The following is a 19,740-nucleotide window of genomic DNA, read 5'->3' as shown; positions in this document are numbered from 1 at the left end:
ACATTGTATTCCCGAGCACATTCACAAGACAAAACACATCTCCACAATATATGTACAGCTCTGAGATCTGTCCAAAACTAGGTAGTATGGCTTTCTGCAGAATGACCACATCTTTGACTTTGTACGTTATCTGATCGACAGTCACAGAATTAACTTTCCACACAGGAACGCCGGGTGAGAAAACTTCAGCCATGCAAGGGGGCAAATCTTTCTCTTTTAAAGGCCTGGCTTTAGTTGTCTGAATAGAGTTGTGAAACTCTGAATTACAGAGTTCATAGCTCTGTAATAACTGGTGTCGCCCCGCAATTGTCTTACAAATATTCCTGAAATTTTGGTTACGCACAGCAATGGATTTGAGATACTGATGTTTGGCCTCATAGCGCATACACCAGTATTGCTTCAGTGGGCCAAGTTCATTGATTAGTCTTGGATAATGCACCAGGAAATGAAGTTTCGGAATTACGTGGCCAGGGTACAGAATCTCAAAAGAAGATGAAAAGTAACGAATGTCATCCTGCAGACATGCAAGGTGGTCATGTGGAAGGCTGTCAGCAAATATGAGGTCAACAATCCTTTTGAAAAGCAAGTACACTTCCCAGTGCTCGTTGAGTTCCGGAACAATGTCTCCAATCATAAGGGACAAAAACCTAAACAGGCACCACTTCTGCGATGCAGTGCCCTTATATGGAGTTTTCGAAGTAAGAAAGTGTTTTTCGACAGCTTGTGGTTTGTTTTTCTTGTCATGTGCACCAAAACTGAATGCTGTGATGCAATCTAGGTCTGAATATCTAATAACATTGGTACTGATGAGGCCTTGCAAAACATGCTTTAAAACGTGAGGTATGCTTCCCTCAAGCACATCGTGCATCAGGTCCGGCGGTAGCTGCAGTGTTGCATCAAAGTACCAAATGTTTAAAAGGGGCGATTCACCTTTCACACCATAAAGTGCAGTGCTTAGTGGCTGGTTCACCCTAGCACCTTCAATGTGAGTTTCATGCAAACTCTTGTTTCGAATTCGCACATCCATTTCATGGAATACAGAGCTAAAAGTTGCATATGGTGCAGTGCAAAACCTGCACGGGCGCCCTCTGTTAAAACAACAGGTAAATCCACCCAGCCTATTCATAGAAAGGTTGTCGCCACTAAATGCAACGAGAATTGCTCTGACTTTAGCAGTAGCTGAATTTATGTGCACTGTAAAGCCGGTTGCTTCCAATCTCACAATGTCTGAAACAACAGGTTCCTAGATTGCCTTCATGCCATGCTTGTCAACAAGCCTGTATGGCGCAACAAGAGCTACATGTATGGAGCGTAGCTGTGACCTGTGACGAGCATGTAGGTTGAGCACACTAAAGTACACAACAATTACTTTATGAATGCCTCGTTTTGACCCCAAGGGGTTCACAATCTCGAGCTCATCGCTGTAAAGAACAAGAAACAGAGTGTATTGTGCCCCGTTCTCCAGAAGTGCCGACAGTTTTTCCTTGAAGAATACACCATCAAAAAAACTTCGGAGAACTGGTGATGGCTGCCCAATTGTGAAGCTTTGGTCTAAACGTTCACGAAAAGTCTCGGACAACATCAGGTTTTGGAGGACACGAGGTATAGGCACATACTGAAATGTCTCGCCAACAGCAAGAATGTGCTCCTCGGGTTTGACATAAGGAAGATGTTCCTTTGCGAAATTTTCCCGGAGTGACTTCGTGCTGGCACTTTGGAACACATCTTCCAGAAAGTCACAAGCAAGCAACTTTTGCACATCTTCTCCAGCAGAATCTAAGGGGATGTTTTGTTGTATTTGAGAAGCAAATGCCTTCATTATGTCAAAAAAGGTGTCCTTGAAATCGGCAAAAATGCTCTCTGTTATAGAGTGCGGCAGCTTGTGCACTTCAGCTACGCGAAAAAAAAGTAAACACATCTGCTTCTTGACTTTTAGTGTGAAGTCGTGAATAGAGCTAGAAGAACCGTGTGCAGTCACAGTGCAGGTACTTTCTTGTCCGTTGCTCGTATCTTCGGCAAATGAGCTCGAAGAAGGCAATTCTGCGTCGTCGAAAGCAGTGACATCTGTTGTAGCATCCAGCCGCGGTGTAACACTTCCTGCAGCGTTCCCCTGTTGAGGCTCGTCGAGCTCCACGTAGCTTCTATGGCAGCGGTAAATGTGTCTCCGGTACGATTCGAACTCGTGATATGTCTTTGCACACCCTTGCACACCACACATGACAGAAAAATCCGTATCGTGGCGATGATCTCTGATGTGCCATATGACCTTGCAAAACTTTGCCGACGAAAACGGGCACCGTGGGCACGTATGCATGGCGTGAATTTGTTTCACTCACACAAACTACGGCGATTCATTCCCGCAGAACAATCTGCGCGCACTGGGCCCGAAACTAGAGGAGCACAGCACAATAAAACGTCAGCCACGGCAACTAGCTTGAGCATACCATCACAGCAACAGCAACATTCCAAGACAAATACGATGATGAAGGAGATCGGCTCTACTAAGGAATTACTAAAAAATATGTGCTAATTTTATGTTGCGCTGCCTTCATTTCTTTTAAAGGCACATGCAGTTGGCGTAACTAAACTCTTCAACGTCAGAAATATCTTTTTATTATCAAATAAAAAAAAACTGCAGGTAGCGCGCACTACTACCTCTGAAGCCTTTCTAGAACTAGAGTAAAGAGGTAAAAGAACGAGGTGTTTATTTCTCCATCGCTGTGTGCCACTGTAGTACAAGCCAAGACAAGCACGTAAGCCGTTCGCCTCTTTCGCGCCTTGCTGAACTTGCCGTAGGACTGCTTCTCCGTTTGTGTGCTTTTTTCTTTTTGCTGCCGTGAAAATGTCGACACCGATTCAATGCTTGGTGTCATGGAAGGAGCGCAAGAAGATTATCTCCATTAACGGACACACCATGGAAGATGTCTTGGCTGCCGTGAAGGCTACATATTTTGGAGATGTCGCGTCAACCGGCAGAATAGAGGTACGTTCTGGAAGTGCCTTTTGTTTTCTTCGCTCATACATTGCTCATACATGGCATTGCTGAGTAACCCAGGGGACCCATCTGCAATAGCGCGCGAATAGGAGAACAATACATGGCATTGCTGAGTAACCCAGGGGACCCATCTGCAATAGCGCGCGAATAGGAGAACAAAGAAGGAAAGTGTGTCCCAACTTGGGAGGCAGTCTTTTTTTTTTTACTTGAGGAGCTGCAATATTTTTGTCGTATATAGTGTACCTTTGTTAAGCACTTAATGAAAGCATAAATGTGGCGGTCGTGTTTCAGCACCGGTGCTCGTTCACGCAAGTAATTAGCACTGGCCTTATGTGCGTAAAGATAAACACCAAGGTAAAATACATAGTGTGTCACGTGTGATGTGTCAATTCGAAGGAAGTGGTGACGTAAACCAAATGAAAAAAATCGGATGCCTTTATTTGAATAGAACCTAAGTGTTTCATTTGTGTGAGCACCAGAAGCCACTCCAACAGTTCAGTCAGGGATAGTAGGTTGTGGTATGCTGGCCTTGTCAGTGCACAAATGGCTAAAGGGATTTGGATGAACCAATGCCACCAAGAAACGTGATAATGGGAAGCATGAATGTAGGGTGTAGTTGTAGCTTCTGTATTAGCTGCTGTGGCCACACTGTTACTGTGCACTTAATAAAGTGCTAAGCCCCTGGCTGTATTTACTTCCACTAAAATGACGTCCCTTTTCCGTTTTGTAATGCAGCTGTAACGACAAGAAATAATGCCAGCCTTTTTGCTACTATGTTATCTATGTTACATTGGAGAAAGGGTCACTTTTGGCACAGTGAAAAATGCCAAAATGTTACTGTTACTGCGAAATGTTATGATGAATACCTTGCAACACTAGAGAATGCAAAGCATAAAATAAACTGAAATTTCATTGAATATAATAGGCTGCTCACAAGAAATGATCCTGCAGAGTATCAGCCATGCTTGCATCAAAGTAGTTATTGGCAGTAAAATCATAAGACGAAGAAAAGAAAACATGAGGACGAGTGCTGACAACGTATGGCAAAATTGCTGCTCCCGACACAAGTGTTTAATTAATTTGCATCTTCTCGAAGCCACCTATTCATTCACCACTCAGCCTGTCCCACATACATTTTGCCCACGGTGCAAGAATACTTCAGGTGAACGAACGTTGCGAAGCGAGCGCTTGGCGGGGAGGTACCGATTATGTTCTCGTTTGCGGCATGCCGATAGATGGCTCGACAGACTGAGGACCATGGCGGGCTGTTGGCAAAATCCGCAAAGCACATCCAGCACGTGGGCGGTGGGTCCCAATCTGAGAAAACTGGCCTATCGCACGATATCAACCACGCGACACCCATAGAGCGGCACCACTGAAAAGGGGGGTGATAAGGGAACGGGGTTGATGGCGGCGCGAAGTTGTTGTGGCGACAATAAATGAGCGCCGTTACTTTCTTACGTCACGGGGTTTTCCTACACCCAGATGGGGGGGGGGGAGAGAAGCCGGGGCAAAATTTGTAGCGCCATCTCTCGGGCCTCTTGCGAACCAGAACATTATCAGGCAGCGAATAGTCCCGGCGTTCACTCACCTAGAATATTCTTGCACCGTGATCTTGCCGCATCAGCATTGAATTTCTTAGATGCTGCCTGTAGCACACATGGTCTTTTTCTTGAAACAAGTGGCACTGCCTCTTACCTTTTGTTCAGGAAGTGATGTATAACCAGCTTCAAGGGTGCTGAAAAACACCATGTGAGCACTAGTGTGTCCAGCTGTCATTTTTATTTGATGCGACACACTATGGAAAGAAGGAATGACAGTAGTATTACTAATTCTGCATCATGCTCATGCACCACCATCAGTAGAACTTCAAGCAGCGACACGAGCAGATGACATGCAAAACCAGCAGTAATTAGTCTCAATTTAGCTTGGAAAGCTGGGCCACACCCTGTGTGTGCAGGAACGAAATACTGCATTCCACATGGCAGATGGTTCACTAGCTCCTTTTGCTCTCAAAAGGGCAACAAGCTCTATGAGAGGGTGAATACTCCTAGCTAACACAGCTGGTGAAGAAGTGCATAACAAGGTCAAGAAATCTTATGCTACTTTTTGACAAAAGATCATTTGTTAGTGTGAACAAATTCCGAGCGATTTCGAATGTTCTGATGATGCTTTGTGCTTCTTAATGCTTCCCCATTGTAGACGTAAATATCGCTAGAAGATCGACCACATTCCGAACATGTGAACCACTTATAAACCAACCGATTCTCCAGAAAGTCACCGAGAACTGGTGCCGAGCCTGAGTCAATACATGTGTTTTTGGCACATTATAGGCACTGCCAGCTGTATAGGAAAAGCACAGATGGAAATCAAGCAACTGGAAACAAGCAATGAAACTCCAGCCTTCCATGCTGGCCTCCTCGTGCGCCCCTCGCATTTCTTCATCTTTCAATGTTTCTCTGTCTCCTCTTCACAAACATTGCACTTGTCGTTCCTGAAAGCCTCATTCATAGCAGAGCCTGTTGCTCTTTGAGTTCACTTATTTGAAGAAGAAAAAAAGTATCGAACTGTCCATCATTCAAAATTCATTATACCACACTCGCACACACAAGACGCAGCCCTGCTTTTCGAGACTGACTACTGCTGGTTTTCTGCATCATCTGCTCATGTCGTACTGAAGTTCATCTGACAAGCTGCAGTCAGTCCCGACATCCATAGGGTGTAGTGTCGAATCAAGGAGGCTGGCAGACGTGCTACTGCTCACATGTGCTCTCAGTGCCCACGAAACAGGTGGTACGTGTTGCCTAGTGAACAAAAAGAGAAGAGGATGTGCTGCTTGTTCCAAAAACACACAAAGTCTGCCACATGCATCGTCTATAAAATTCGATGTTCATAATGAATTACATACAGCGCGATATGGACTTTTTTATGCAAAACCAACTAGCCCAAAGCTTCACTCGATGTTCATGCAGCAAGATGTATGTGGGATTTGCTATTCAGTTGACATTCAGCGCCTATCCTCATGTTTTTTTTTTTTCTTCGTCCTGTGTTTGCGCTGTTAATTTATCTGATACAGTTGATATTCAGCGTCTATCCTCATGTTTTCTTTCTTCGTCCTGTGGTTGCGCTGTTAATTTATCTCGTACACGCGCCAACTAGCCTGTCTTTTGCCACTTGAAAGTAAAACTGGTATGTGTAAATAAACATGACAGGGACATGGAAAGAATGAACAAGAACAGTTTGCCACTTGTTCACTTCATGCATACAAATTGCACCTGTGTGGCTAGCATAGTAATGTCTTTGAAATAATACTGACAGCTGAAAGTTTTATTATTTGTTGCCCACGGTAATTGTGTTTGTATAAGCATTAAATTTCTTTCAGGTTTACAATGCACAATTTGAAGCTTATGTCGACCCTCCAGGGAACCATGTCTTTTGTGATGGGAGCAAAATTAGAATAATCACTGATGAGGCCATGCCTCATGCTTGCAGGTGAGTAGCTCAACTTCGAATTGTTGCACCAAACTGAAAGCCTGCTGATTTTTATCCTGTTTTCAGCACAAATGAACTGCTTGTGGTTTCTCCCGAGTTGGAGCCATCAACTACTCAACCTTTTCACGGAAGTGATTATAGACTGCCACCCCTTCCCTTAGACCTAAAAGTTGCCATTGGCAATACAGAACTCGGAAAAGTTTCGAGTCGGACAAAATCAAGGATTGTGTCTTGGTTAAGCCACCATTTGATGAACTTCACTGTGTAAGTGCCTCCGTACTCTCCTGTATATTATTGAATACCGGCTGAACATTTGTTGCTTTCATAGATACCCAGGAAGGCGGCTCTATGAGGCTGCTTCAAAGGCACTCGTTGTTGAATACCCTGTCCTTAGAGACACAATTGGTACTGGTTGGGTAAGTGAAATTTTTTACGATTTGGACATATCGCAATATCCACAGAAAATGTTTGGCAGATTATGATAATGCTATCAGTTGGAAAGAAAAAGGGACTGGAAAAGAAAACGGTGAAACATATAAGATTGTTTGAATAACTATATTCTTTGCATTCTCGAGACATCATATCGGACCGGCACGGTGATATTAAAATTGTATATTGTGTGTGCTGCATGCTAATTAGTAACAATCTGGTGTCACGCGGAATGCACTATTTTACGTGCAATTTTCGAACCTGGCTTGTGGCATGTTTTGTCACTTCTAGAACTAAGGAGTAGCTGGTGCCTCATTTGTGCACCAACATCTGCTTTCATGGCAATAAAAAAAAAAAGCAAAATGTATGTGAATGGGAAAACTAGGAATAAAGAACGAAAACAAACATTTGAGAGCTACAAGGCTAAACATAGAATGTAGCACAAGCAAGTAACAAGTCCTTTTATCTGAGGGCGGAGGGGGGGTGAAGGAGCACAAGTGCACATTAGAATCGGGGTTTGCACTATTTTTTTTTTTTCATGTAAATGTTGTGTGCGTTGGAGTTGGGTAAGTCGGTAAGCTAATGTATGGGTCATTGTATGGGTCATTCAACGCCAACTTGTACGAGCCTTGGCGCTCAACCATCTGCGATATCAACAATGGACCATCCATATAAAGCAAGAAGTGGCCCGCCGAAATATTTTTGGGTGAAAAAAGGTCCTCAGGATCAATAAACAAAGTTCTTCACTGACTGACTGGGAGCAGCAAGCCACACATGAAGTTTTTTCGGAAAGCTTGAAACTTTAGCTTGTAACACGCGTAGTGAAAAAATCTGGTCTTTCCAAATTAAGTTAGGACAAAATTTTTCCTATAGAATGATGGTAGGCTTTTTACTAAAAATAGGTTTAACAAACTTTTATGTTTGCATGGGTTTTTATGTTACCTTAAATATGGACACAATTTTTAATGTTTGGGATTTTTTTACAAACAGACTACATTTAGTGATATGCAATATTTTGTATTGTTTGAGTGTCAGAAACTTTTACTGTCACACAAAAAATAGTTTGAGACACATATACTGTCAAATGGCTTGCAAAGCTGGCGACAAAGTTGCATAAAAGGTAATTTTTGCTCTAGTTTAGTCGTAAATTTTACACTGAGGTTGTTCTAGTAAAATTATGCTAAATAGCATATTTACTAGCAACATCAATTATCTATTCGTGGAGACAGTTTTATCAAATTACTTTTTGTTTTAAGAAAGTTAAATATTTGTGAAGTGTACTACTGGTTCTTGCACGTGTTCTGTCATCGAAGAAATGCGTCTAGCAGTAAGTAAAACATACGTTGGCTCAAGTTCTGCAGCGGAACATCTAGACTACATAATCGCATAATCATCGTTGCATTGTTGTCTGTGCTTACTGTAATGTTTTATATTGAGTATTAGCCTTGGTCAGTGAGAAATGCGAGCCCTACTGGAGTGTGTTTAACCTCGTACGGCTTCCATTGATGGCCCGCATTGTCTGATTACATAAGGGGTAATTAACACTCATGTGTGTGATACTTTGTTACCTACACATTTAATTAAATGTGGGAAAAGAAAAAGATATTTGTTGCTTGAATATACCAGATAAGTTGCACTTATGAACACACACAATCCTATACAAGTGATGATGTTTGACCAGTGCCATAGGTTGGTGCAAAATTATGTGTCCTTGATATAGCAACATATATTTTTATGAACCGTAGTGTTCTTCCCACTTTTAAGTGTGAAGAACACTCTATTGTTGTGGTTGCAGATTGCAGCTTCATTTGCATCGGATGAAGGATCCTGCAGATGCTTAAAAGTTTTTTTTATAACTTGACACATGCCTAAATTAGGCTCAGGGCTCTTTAACGAGATATCATGCTTGCGATAGTTCTGCTTGCGAATGTTTCTGCTTGCGAATGTATCATGCTTGCGAATGTTTGCGATAGTTCTAGGAGCACCTGACAGCAGGCCTGCTGTGGCGAAGCATGAAGATACAGACGTGCGAGAGATAATTGAAGCTGATGCTATCTTTCGCAAAGGTGACACGTGCGTAAGTGCACCGTCAGTTGACCTGTTAGATCGGGAAAGTGGCTAGTGGATAGACTGGTGGCACCACTGTGCACGGATATATAGCTTGGCGTTTCCTGAAAATAAAAATTGTTGAAGCTAGCGCATTGTGTTGTCCACTCCCTCATGTCCCTGTCTCTTAGCGCTCAATATGTCGTCAAGTTCTATTTACCAGCAAGCCCAAAAAATGGCACTATCAAAATACAATACGCTTTGAAATATTTTAGATCACGTGCACACAAAATTTAAAAATGAAATTTTGAACTCAATTTTCTCCTCTATCAATACACCTATGATGGTGAAATAAATTACGCTATAGAACTCTGAGCACAATTTATCAATCTTAACAAATTCATTGTTTCTCTTTTGTGTCCCTTTAATGTGTTGCACCTAACATCATGTTTCTTTTTATCTCAAATATTTGTTTATGTAGCATGAACTTCAATGAGACCACTACGTAATCTCTATGTAAATAGTCTTCCAAAGTCCAATATGCTTATTTGCAGGACTCTTGGAAAGTATCCATCCAGTATAAATTCGGGTACATGCGAAGAACTCTCAGTACTCTGCCTGCTGTGCAGGAAGCCAAGGAGGTCTATGGAAAACGGAAACCTCAAGATAGTGCCATTGCTGCACAAACTAAACGGCAACGCCGCGTGGTAGCAATTTCTGTTTTTAAGTTCATTTCAATGTTTTACAAGTAACATTTGCATGGGGCTTAGCTCGCTAATAACAGTCTACGGCTTCATCATCGCTTGAGTAAGTGAAATGTTTTGGCACTAAAACGGCACTCCGCATGAGCTGTCTTTTTCTGCTTCAACAAGCCCCATTTTAAAAAAAAATAAAAAATGTGGGGGGGGGGGTTAATGACATAACTAGGTAGCAGCATGTTGCCTTAATTCCAGGAAGACTATGGTTGCCTTATACAAGTGTTCGTTCTACTTTTTTTTTTTACCCTGTTAGACAACAAGCATCCCATATGATGACCACGATGAAGGTGTTTTAGTGGGACACTTGGAATTCATGTCCAAAGAGATGTCGAAGCGTGCTCCGGACCTCCAGAAATTGAGCGAATCGATGAAGCAGACACGCTCTTCTAGGAGGTCGTGGATGAAAGATACAGTGCCTACAACAGCTGAGATACTTGAAAAGTATCCCGCTTTAGGAAATGTTGAGATGGTCAGTATCATGTGAATGCAGCATCTGCATTGCATGCTTTCACTTACGATATTTACCAGCTGTCTTTTTGAAACTTGAATAGGTTTTCAAAAGTAGCTTGTGAACAGGTTAGTGGGTCTTTAGCTGTACTACATTGAAGCAGGCATTGCTTGCACAACAGTGCTATGGTCAAGTTTTTAAGGAATTATTCATTCATTCTTTACTGACTTAAAGCCTCATTTTTATGTTAAATGCATGCAGGGAAGCAAGAGGCTGTCTGCTTAGCTATTTCGAGCATATTTCTGCTTCCCAGACCACTGGCTCCAAATCTGTTTTAAAATTTAAGTATGTTCACACTCTAACAAAGTTTACCAAAAAGCGTCCCGTGGATGGTTCGATACGATCATTATACAGTCCCAAATCCTTGACTACCAGGCTTATGAAAGCAGTAGAATACTAGCACGAAAACACATGGAGAAAAGAGTGGACGACACACTGCACTTCTCGCAACATAGTTTATTGCTGCAGCTGTAACATGCGCTTAAATACATGTAGGTGCAACTCCTCAAGTATATAATTAAAATTATGTTACACACCTTCGTGTTTTTTTAATTAGGTGTATGTTACGGCTGCAGCAATAAACTATGTTGTAACAAGTGCAGTGTGCCGTTCACTCTTCTTCTGTCCATGTGTTCTCGCGCTAGTATTCTACTGTCATGAATATCCAACAAGCCTAAGCCGCTACCAGTGTTATGAAAGCACTTGACACTAACTCCTGGCTTTTTTATTTATTTTTTGTTTGTTTGACAAAGCATTTTTAATTGATTTCATTTCAGTGGGCAAACACTGGCCGACATGTAAAATAATAACATGTTTATGCCACCATTCCACAATAGCAATAGCAAAACAGATTGCAGTAAATGACTTGTGCATTGAGACAACTTTGTCTGCTTAGTTTTATATATTTGCTTTTGCATTTATTTTTCTTTTTTTACTCATGATGGCTGTCAGCTACAACAGAAATTTTCGAGAATGTCTTATGATGTTGCCAAAAAAAAAATAATTTTGGGTAGCAGATGGCACATAGTGTTGATAATTTGAATCATCATCATCAGCCTGATTACGTCCACTGCAGGACAAAGGCCTGCAGTGGAGTCAATATTTGAGTCAATTTTTTTTTTCGTGCTCAAATTCAGACAAATCTGAAAATGCATCAAGGTATATTGGGCATTGTCCATTCGCATTCACTCTGACGTAAGCACTGAAATGATGCCATAAACTGCATTTGAATCATTTTTTTTAGGTTAGTATCATTCTGACAACAACTACACCTGCAGAAGCAAATAAACTTGTTTTTGATAAAATAAGCCACTTCGCGATATAAAAATTTTTTAATGTGTTCAGCCAAAAAAAATTGGGACCTGCTCTGTAAATATCTAGATACACCCATGTGTGTTTTTGTTTTCTCTACGACGAATTGACTGCCAAGTGTCTTTTTGACCTTCATTTCATTTATATGTTAGCTGGAAACTTGTTGCCCAGATTTGTAATTGCAAATTAATTTAAATATACTTCTATGATTATAGCTTCATGAAGAATTTACAGCAATAACAAGCATCCAGATGGAAAAAAAGCTGTTGGAATTTTTCAACAACTTTGGACCCAGGATTCTGGAGCTACTGAAAACTCGCCATTCAACAAAGGACCTGGTGAAGGAGCTCGAGAAGGAGCTTGAAAAACTGGAAGGCAATAGCCGTAAATGTAAGTATGTAAAGTATGTTCAGTCATTCTAGGTTCTCTTTGTATTACTGTTGTGATATTGCTGTGTGATTGTGATATTATTGCTGTGATATTGCAATAACAATCCTTTTCCAGATCGATTTGCAGTTGCCTTAATAGAACTCCTCCCACTGCTGCTGAAAGAGAAGACGAAATTTCTGAGGGGCCCTGTAAGTAACTTTACGTTTCATTTAGTAAAGTAAAGCATATTGAAAAGGAAACGGCACAATTTTTTTGCACAGAAACAATGGTAAAGTGAAAAATAAAAACTTTTGACATAAATTTCATTGCACCCTAAAAGTTTATATGTTAAGGAAAACCCTATTATAATAAACACTAAAGCGTGACATGACCTTTTGGAATGACCATGCCTGCTTCTTTAGAAATGAGCATTTCTTCTGCATCTGTTTGTCGCAGAGGGAATTGTCATTTCTAGATGAGCACGTGTGCTTATGCCAGAAGGTCATGTCGTGCTTTAGCGTTTCCGTTGATAAATTTTCTCTTAGTATATTGCAATGCATATTATCTTGATGTATTCGGGTCTCACCCGCAATGTTTGTTTACAAGACTCCACTCAGACCACGGCGTGGTGTGTTGGAAGCCTCACGATTGTGTTAGATGATTCCGTTATGATTGCGCGCCGGACGCCAATACAGTCGACGTCCGATTTCCCGGACCCTCAAGGGACCACGAAAACGTCCGCAAAAACGAATGCACGTGAAAATGCACCTTTTCTTGTAGGTATTTTTCGCTGACTGAGAGGGTAATGACCAGAGTACAAGATTTCCATTGCAATTCAGCCAATACATCGTTTAGGTGGCTCTGAAAATAGCCGTTTATTTATAAAAAAAATCTGACGTGGCCTGCGCTACCTCATAGGTCAGCACTTGGGCGCGAAGTAGTCGCCTATTTTCTTTTGCACGACGTTCCTCTTGCCCGCGATCATGTCTGCCTCAATTTCAGTCAACGTCATGTTGCTGCTGTACATTGATGATAGTGTCATCAGTGCTCACGTCAACTCCGAGCTCGTTGGCTGGGTAGGTGATGGCTCTTCGTTCACGGTGTCAGAGTCGTCGGAATCCTCCGTAACTTGACGAATGATTTCGTGATCGGTTAAGTCCGCACATAGCTCAAGGTCTTTGTCAGCGTCGGCGAAGCCCTCAAAGGTTATCCCAGCTGGAATCGACACGCCGGCAGGGCGCAGGACGAAGGAGCAGTTGGTGCCATCGCTGTAAATGGTGAATCCGCTAGACGAAAAGTGCAGCACGAAACGGCTAGGAACTCGATGGATGCTGGAGGTCGGGAAACGTGATCACTGAAGATAGCGCGCAGCAGCAAACGATCAACCGCAGGCACGACTGCAGAGCTGACAAAACAACACGTGAACGAACTCAGCGAGGTTTGGCTTGGCTAAGCCGCGGCTAGCAATAGATTGACACATGCGGTTTCGAGGTTACGGCAGCCGCGGCGCGGTGCGGGAGTTGGCAACGGTGCGAGTATGGCGGGTTCGAGGATATAAAAACAAACAAAATGGCGGCGTCAATGGTAACTTTCGGTCGGCGGTTAACAGTAAAAAGTACGGGAAATTGGATGCCAAAGGCTATAAGCGTCCGGAATTTCGGACTTTTTAATACATTGACTCTATGGGGAACTTGACGGTGCCGCAGATGAGTCCGGGAAATCGGGCATGTCCGGAATTTTGGGCGTCCGGGAAATCCGACGTCGACTGTAGTCTTGCTTCGTTGAGTGATTACGCGGCCACCATTGATAATGCTGGAATCTTTGATCGCACATGTATAAAAACAAGCACGCTTTACCACCTGTCAGAGGACCAATGGACATCGCTTTGTTCGCCACTAACAGTGCAATGTACAGATGGGCCACGTCTGCGTATAGCGCGTGAGCAGCCGGCCTTGCTTTGCGGCACGACACCTTGTGTGGTCATTGCGGGTTGTGATGTCGCGTGCACAGGAGCATGCACAGCTTTACAGACATGCGGGCCTGTTTTGCACAGGTGAGAATGGTGGAAAGTGTACCTGTTTAGCCAAAGATTCGCGATCCCTCAGGGCACTTTCGTCACATCTATTTCATAAAACAAAGGGCATTTTGATGGATATAGCGAGCCTGCACCAATGATGCAAGCTTTGTGGCTTTTTTGAGGCATGCGATTATATGTAGATATGATGATGCCAACAGCTGCGGAAAAAAAAAAGTCTAGACGGCCACAGAATCAAAACGATCACAAAGAGTGCGTTGTTTTGCAGCGTGTGTTATCAGTCGAAACGCGCCTCTTCTTATGCAATAGATATGACCAAAGTGCCTTGAGCGAGCGCGGATTTTTGGTTAAACAAGCACACCTGCCAACGTTGTCACCCGTGCAGAGCAGGCCTGCACGTTTGTAAGGCCGCGCATGCTCCTGTGCACGCGGCGTCACAACCTACAACGGCCGCAAGGTGTCTTGCCACAGAGCAACGCCGGCTGCTCGTGCACTATACGCAGACGTGACTGCGGCTGTACATTATTTGCAAAGTGTCTTTTCCTTTCGCGGCCACAAGTTCAGCGAAATAAAGATTTAATCTTCGGCAGCCCGACTGCTTGCTTCGTCCGGATCATGACTCTGTGACAATATATACGTTTCATGTGCAATGAAATTTGAGTCACGAGTCAACTCTCATTTGTGTTGTTTCTTTTATTATTCGTTGTCACCATTTGAAAAAAATTTGCTCTTTTCCATTTTTTAGCATTTTGATTCTGCTAATGGCTAATACTAATGTTTAACTTTACAGGACATCTACCCTGCTCTTTGTTTTGAGGGAACAAGTATCAGAGAGGCCGAAGAAATGACCGTAGTGTTTGAGGCATTCAACATTCATGTCGTCGATGTTATAGCCGGCATGACGGCTATCATGGAACTGTATTGGGTACTGGACATCATGTACTCGGAGAGTAACAAAAACACCTTAACGCTCCTCGAGTACTTTTGTGGACTACCAAGTGTGCCCAGAGCACCACTACTTTTAAGGACGATTTCGTCGATCAAGAGCTGATCTGACAGCAATGTGCAATAAGCAGAGCTTATATAATAAAGATTGAAGTGTGTGTATCAAATGCTGAAAGTTATGTATTTATGGCATGTTAGATGATGAAACTTGTGGTTTTCGTCATGTCTGCAGAAAGCCTTTCACCAACAACATGCACAAGAAATCTAGTTGTAGAGCCGCACTTCACCTATATTTGGGATCCTCTCATTATCTGAGGTTTCCTGCACTTTACCGTGCAACTAAAGCAGTCGGAGAGTGATTAGCGATTAGTATGTTACTGAAGTTTCTAAGTTCGTAATGTTTTTATCAAGTAGTGTGGGACGTGTTACGATTTGCACTTAGTAAGTGGTTAGGACCAATTACTAACTGGTTGCTAAGAGGGTAGTATTTGTTACAAACATGCTGCTTGCTTTATTTACTAAGAGGGTAGTATCTGTTACTAAGAGGCTGCTTGCTTCAGTTACTAAGAGGGTAGTATGTGTTACTAACATGCTGCTTGCTGCAGTTACTAAGAGGGTAGTATCTGTTACTAACAGACTTCTTGCTGCAGTTACTAAGAGGGTAGTATCTATTACTAAGATACTGCTTGCTTGCTTCAGTTACTAAGAGGGTACTATCTGTTACGAGCATGCTGCTTGCTGCAGTTACTAAGAAGGTAGTATTTGTTACTAACAGACTGCTTGCTGTAGTTACTAAAATAGTAGAACCTGTTACTAAGAGGGTAGTATCTGTTACTAAGGTACTGCTTTCTTCTGTTACTAAGAGGGTAGTATCTGTTACTAACATGCTGCTTGATTCAGTTACTAAGGGGGTAGTACTTGTTACTAACACGCTGCTTGCTTCAGTTACTAAGAGGGTAGTATATGTTACTAAGATGCTGCAACTTCTGTTACTAAGAGGGTAGCACCTGTTACTAAGATGGTAGTATCCGTTACTAACATACTTGCTTAGTAGCGGTTACTAAGCCTCTTGTTACTAACTCCAGTTACTAAGAGGGTAGTAACATATGTGACAAGCACTTAGTAAGTGAAACTTAGTAAGTATTACAACCCTTTTTTTAAGAGTGTACTTCATATTTAAACGGAAGACGCTCTCAAAAAGAGTCGTTTTCTCGAGTGGTGTGATCAAGCGGGCCAACGAGAAAAAAGGGTGCACGTTGCAACCGATGTCTTAGTTGTTGTTTTTTTGTCGTGGAAACCGGGCGCGTGTTACAATCGAGGGCGCGGTAGAATCGAGTAAATACGGCAAACGAGCGGAGGGCTCACCATGCAGTGATGCATGTGCATGGAGAAGTTTTATTCACAAGTTGCAGGACATCCGTCATTAATTAAAGTAGTCAATACATGTCTGTACACGTTGGCCTTCCAACGAGTCAACAAATTTTGCGTGCAGTTTGCAAAGCATTTGTACTTCGGCTTCAGTATTCTCCTGGCAAAAGAAGTTGCGCGTGGCAATGTCCAGTACTGACACTCTTCGAAGACAACTGTGTTTCCACTGTTACCATCTGCGCTGCCGCCGGAGCGTGGCCAGCACATGATGAGAAAGGAAGAGCGTCTTCACCTGGAGAAAAGCAGATCGGCATTCGAGAGAGAAACACTCCGCGGCAGCTTTTTTTTTTCTCTTCATGCGCGGTGTTGAAAGGAGAAGAGTCTCTACATAGCAGGAACGAAAAACAGGGAAGCGTGACACCGGCGCGTTGCAGATCGGCATGAAAGAGAGCCAACTCTCTGCGACAGCTTTTTTTCCCCTCTTTCTTTTCGTGCGCAGTGTTAAGAGGAGAAGGGTCTCTACGTGGCAGGGACGGAAAAAGCCGAAGCGTGGCACAGGAATGTCGCAGATTGGCATTTGGCAAACATTCCACCGCAGTCTTTTCTTTCCTTTTCTTCATTTTCTTCTTAAAGCACAGCGATGAGGTGTCTGAAGTGCCGCCGCAGGACTGGGCGGGTTGCTGAGAGCATTTTCGAAGCTTTGATAGGACCGCAGCGTCAGTTCGAATTAAGTGTGTTTGAATTAATGAGATTCGACTGTATTTACTATAGTCTGTGAAGTCCGAGTGAACTGTCCTAAGCTAGCAGACGATGAAGGCGACATCGTGTGTTTGATGGGCAGTGACTAGCAATAGCCTGCTTAAAACAGACATTCAGTAATTTTATTCATTTATCACCCTATTTCGTGTCCGCTGCGGCTCTCTCTACTTTGAGCTACAGTTCATCCTGCCTTGTGTTAGCCGATTTCTTACTTTTTTAAAAATCTAACATGCACCCAATTTCGCAGGGTTAAGGAAAATGCATCTTTGTTTATTGTGACGAGATTTCTATAGCGACATGCCTCTCTATTGGCTATCACAGAAAAATATAAACAGCAAATGGTGTGACCATCTAGTGCGACCTTTATTTTTCTATCAGTTTCATCTATGACCAAGATTTGGACGCTCTAAGGTTGCCTCTTAGTACGCCTTGATCATGTACATTTATCTTGTTGTGCTCTGCTTACAATGCATTGATTAAAAACATGTCGAAGCTTCTGTTTGAATTCCACATATTTTATCGTTTTTCACCTGTAGAAGCTACTCCTGGTCAACATTCAGGCAAAGACATTGTAACCTCGAAGAAACGTGTATTGGAATTTGAGCACTGTACAAAGTAAATATTCTATTGCATAGCTAGAATCAATATTTATTAAGGGTTATAACAGTGTTGTATTTGATTTCATAACAGCGAAACTGCATATCAGAGGACTCTGAAAGGTTCTCACACTGAGTGTGAGAGGGCTGATGTGGAAACCATTTTAGGTCAAGTGAGTTGAAGTTAGCGTAAAAAAACAATGAAATGTTGTGATGCCCAAAAATTCAAGTTGTTGTTTTCAGTGTCCTCTTCTTGCAGATTTTTATCGTGAAAACATTTCGATGTGCTGTTGCATTTACCCTATCTATTTTTCTTGCATTTTTTACAGCGCAAGCACCTCCTGCAGATTGGGGGACGTGGCCTCCGAGAAATTGCTGTGAATGCCATGAAGGCTGTATTGGCACATGGCGTGCAAGTGCTGTACAGCCTTCATGGCAGAAAAGGGAAAAGGGCCTTTGTGAACCTGAGGCTCTGTAGATTAGTGACAGGTTAGACTTGTTCATTGTTTTATGTGTGTGTACCCTTGTGTATTCTCTGTACTGCAGTGCTTCATGTGTACTATGGTATTTCTGTTCTTGTATGCAGATGTCATCTGCCAAAAAGCAGGGTGCGACCAGGCGGAGGCCCTCAACTTTATTAAGAGGTGGCGGCCAGGGTCTGGTGATCGCTGTGGGGGCAGGAAGCGGCGCTTCAGAGAAGCATTTGTTGTGGAGCAGCCCGATGATCCCCACTCTCAGAGTGCAGATTATTGGCAGCTCGCGGCAGCTGGCTTCCTGCCCAGCCACAGCAGACAGGGCCTTGACAGCACCACTGCCACTGTGCCCCCAACGCAACCTGACCTGCAGTAGAGCAGGCCTTTTTTAGTTGTGTATAAATATTTTTCAATGTATACATTTTTTGTTGTACCAAATAAATAAAAAAACAAAGAATAAATGGTCTCCAGACTGTCGGTGGGGCACTGTTCGGCTAGCTTATGCTGATTCGGAAGCACCATCACCATGTTTTAGTTACAAAAAAAATGCTCTAAACTGTATGAATATTCTCGATTATCATGTGGGGGACATATGTGGGGATTGCAAGTGGGGGACATACGCTTTCAGCATTTACTTCCTAACGACTTTTTGCGATCTGCTGTACCAAATACCAGTACCAAATAAAGCACTTGCTGTTGCAAAAGATGGATTGATAAAAAAATAAACTACACTTCTAGTGTTAGCAAAGGGAATGAGGTATAAAAGATGAATTAGATCGAGTAACTGCTTTCAGTTCTCAGCATTCAATTTTCTGTTGCCCCAAGTACTTGGTGTGTTTAGGTTGTATAAGAGGGACAATTAATCAGCTGCCCGCTCATAATAAGTTCACGTGCTACGTGACGCCAAACATGCGCATAAGAGTGTTTTCACACTCGTTGTTTGGCTTATAGATGGCGCTGACTGTCGCTCCTACTTCTAAATTCACAGATAAACCCAAAAAAGTGGATGGAGGGAGTGCCGCTGTAATAGCTCAGTGGTTAGAGCATCGAACGCGTAATTCGAAGGTCGTAGGTTCGATTCCTGCTTACAGTTGGTAATTTTTTCATCCACTTTTCTTTCTTCTTATTTACATTCCATTAATGTTAATAACTTCCCCTGTACATTCCTTGGCATTACTGTCTGTTATATCTCATATATATATATATATATATATATATATATATATATGACGCTACGGTGAAGGGGAGACGTGGCCTGGCTGATACACCATGTTTTTTCTCCGTTCTCAATTCTTCTTCATCGGCTTCTACCAACCATCGCTTCATACGTCATATATATATATATATATATATATATATATATATATATATATATATATATATATATATATATATGCATTGGTTGTTTGGGACCCTCAATCTGAAAAATACGGCTTGACTGAATTAAATAGTTCCATGGAAAGCTGTCAGACTTACTTTCAGCGAAATATTATTGTAACACAATTTATGCAATTTAATGGCAACAAAAAATTTTTGAAATACTCCAGGAAACCATTCCTACATATAATGTTTTCCGGTAGAGTTGCAAGTCTACCCAATTGTGTGGAACGTATATCTTCTAGAAAAACAAGGCATAGTGATAAACATTCTTTGGCG

General features: G+C 42.3%; 2 protein-coding genes and 1 non-coding gene across 3 annotated transcripts; all 3 read left to right on the top strand.

Moving 5' to 3' along the window:
• Positions 1-2,842: 2,842 nt before the first annotated feature.
• On the top strand, positions 2,843-15,055 carry LOC142776636 (uncharacterized). The gene is made up of 8 exons (XM_075880607.1): positions 2,843-2,983; positions 6,378-6,487; positions 6,554-6,751; positions 6,816-6,903; positions 9,974-10,189; positions 11,755-11,929; positions 12,044-12,117; positions 14,734-15,055. Exons 1-8 carry the CDS (start codon positions 2,843-2,845, stop codon positions 14,992-14,994), a joined length of 1,263 nt encoding a protein of 420 aa, XP_075736722.1. The 3' UTR covers positions 14,995-15,055.
• Positions 15,056-17,984: 2,929 nt separating this feature from the next.
• LOC142774952 (uncharacterized) lies at positions 17,985-18,461 on the top strand. The gene is made up of 2 exons (XM_075876090.1): positions 17,985-18,100; positions 18,198-18,461. Exons 1-2 carry the CDS (start codon positions 17,998-18,000, stop codon positions 18,458-18,460), a joined length of 366 nt encoding a protein of 121 aa, XP_075732205.1. The 5' UTR covers positions 17,985-17,997; the 3' UTR covers position 18,461.
• Positions 18,462-19,104: 643 nt separating this feature from the next.
• On the top strand, positions 19,105-19,177 carry TRNAT-CGU (transfer RNA threonine (anticodon CGU)). The gene has a single exon. It is a non-coding gene; the product is annotated as a tRNA-Thr (tRNA).
• Positions 19,178-19,740: the final 563 nt, after the last annotated feature.

Source organism: Rhipicephalus microplus, chromosome X, assembly GCF_043290135.1.
Source record: "Rhipicephalus microplus isolate Deutch F79 chromosome X, USDA_Rmic, whole genome shotgun sequence".
Taxonomy (NCBI): Eukaryota; Metazoa; Arthropoda; class Arachnida; order Ixodida; family Ixodidae; genus Rhipicephalus; species Rhipicephalus microplus.
The sequence above is the reverse complement of the archived record's forward strand: the minus strand, read 5'-3'. Positions and strand labels throughout refer to the sequence as shown.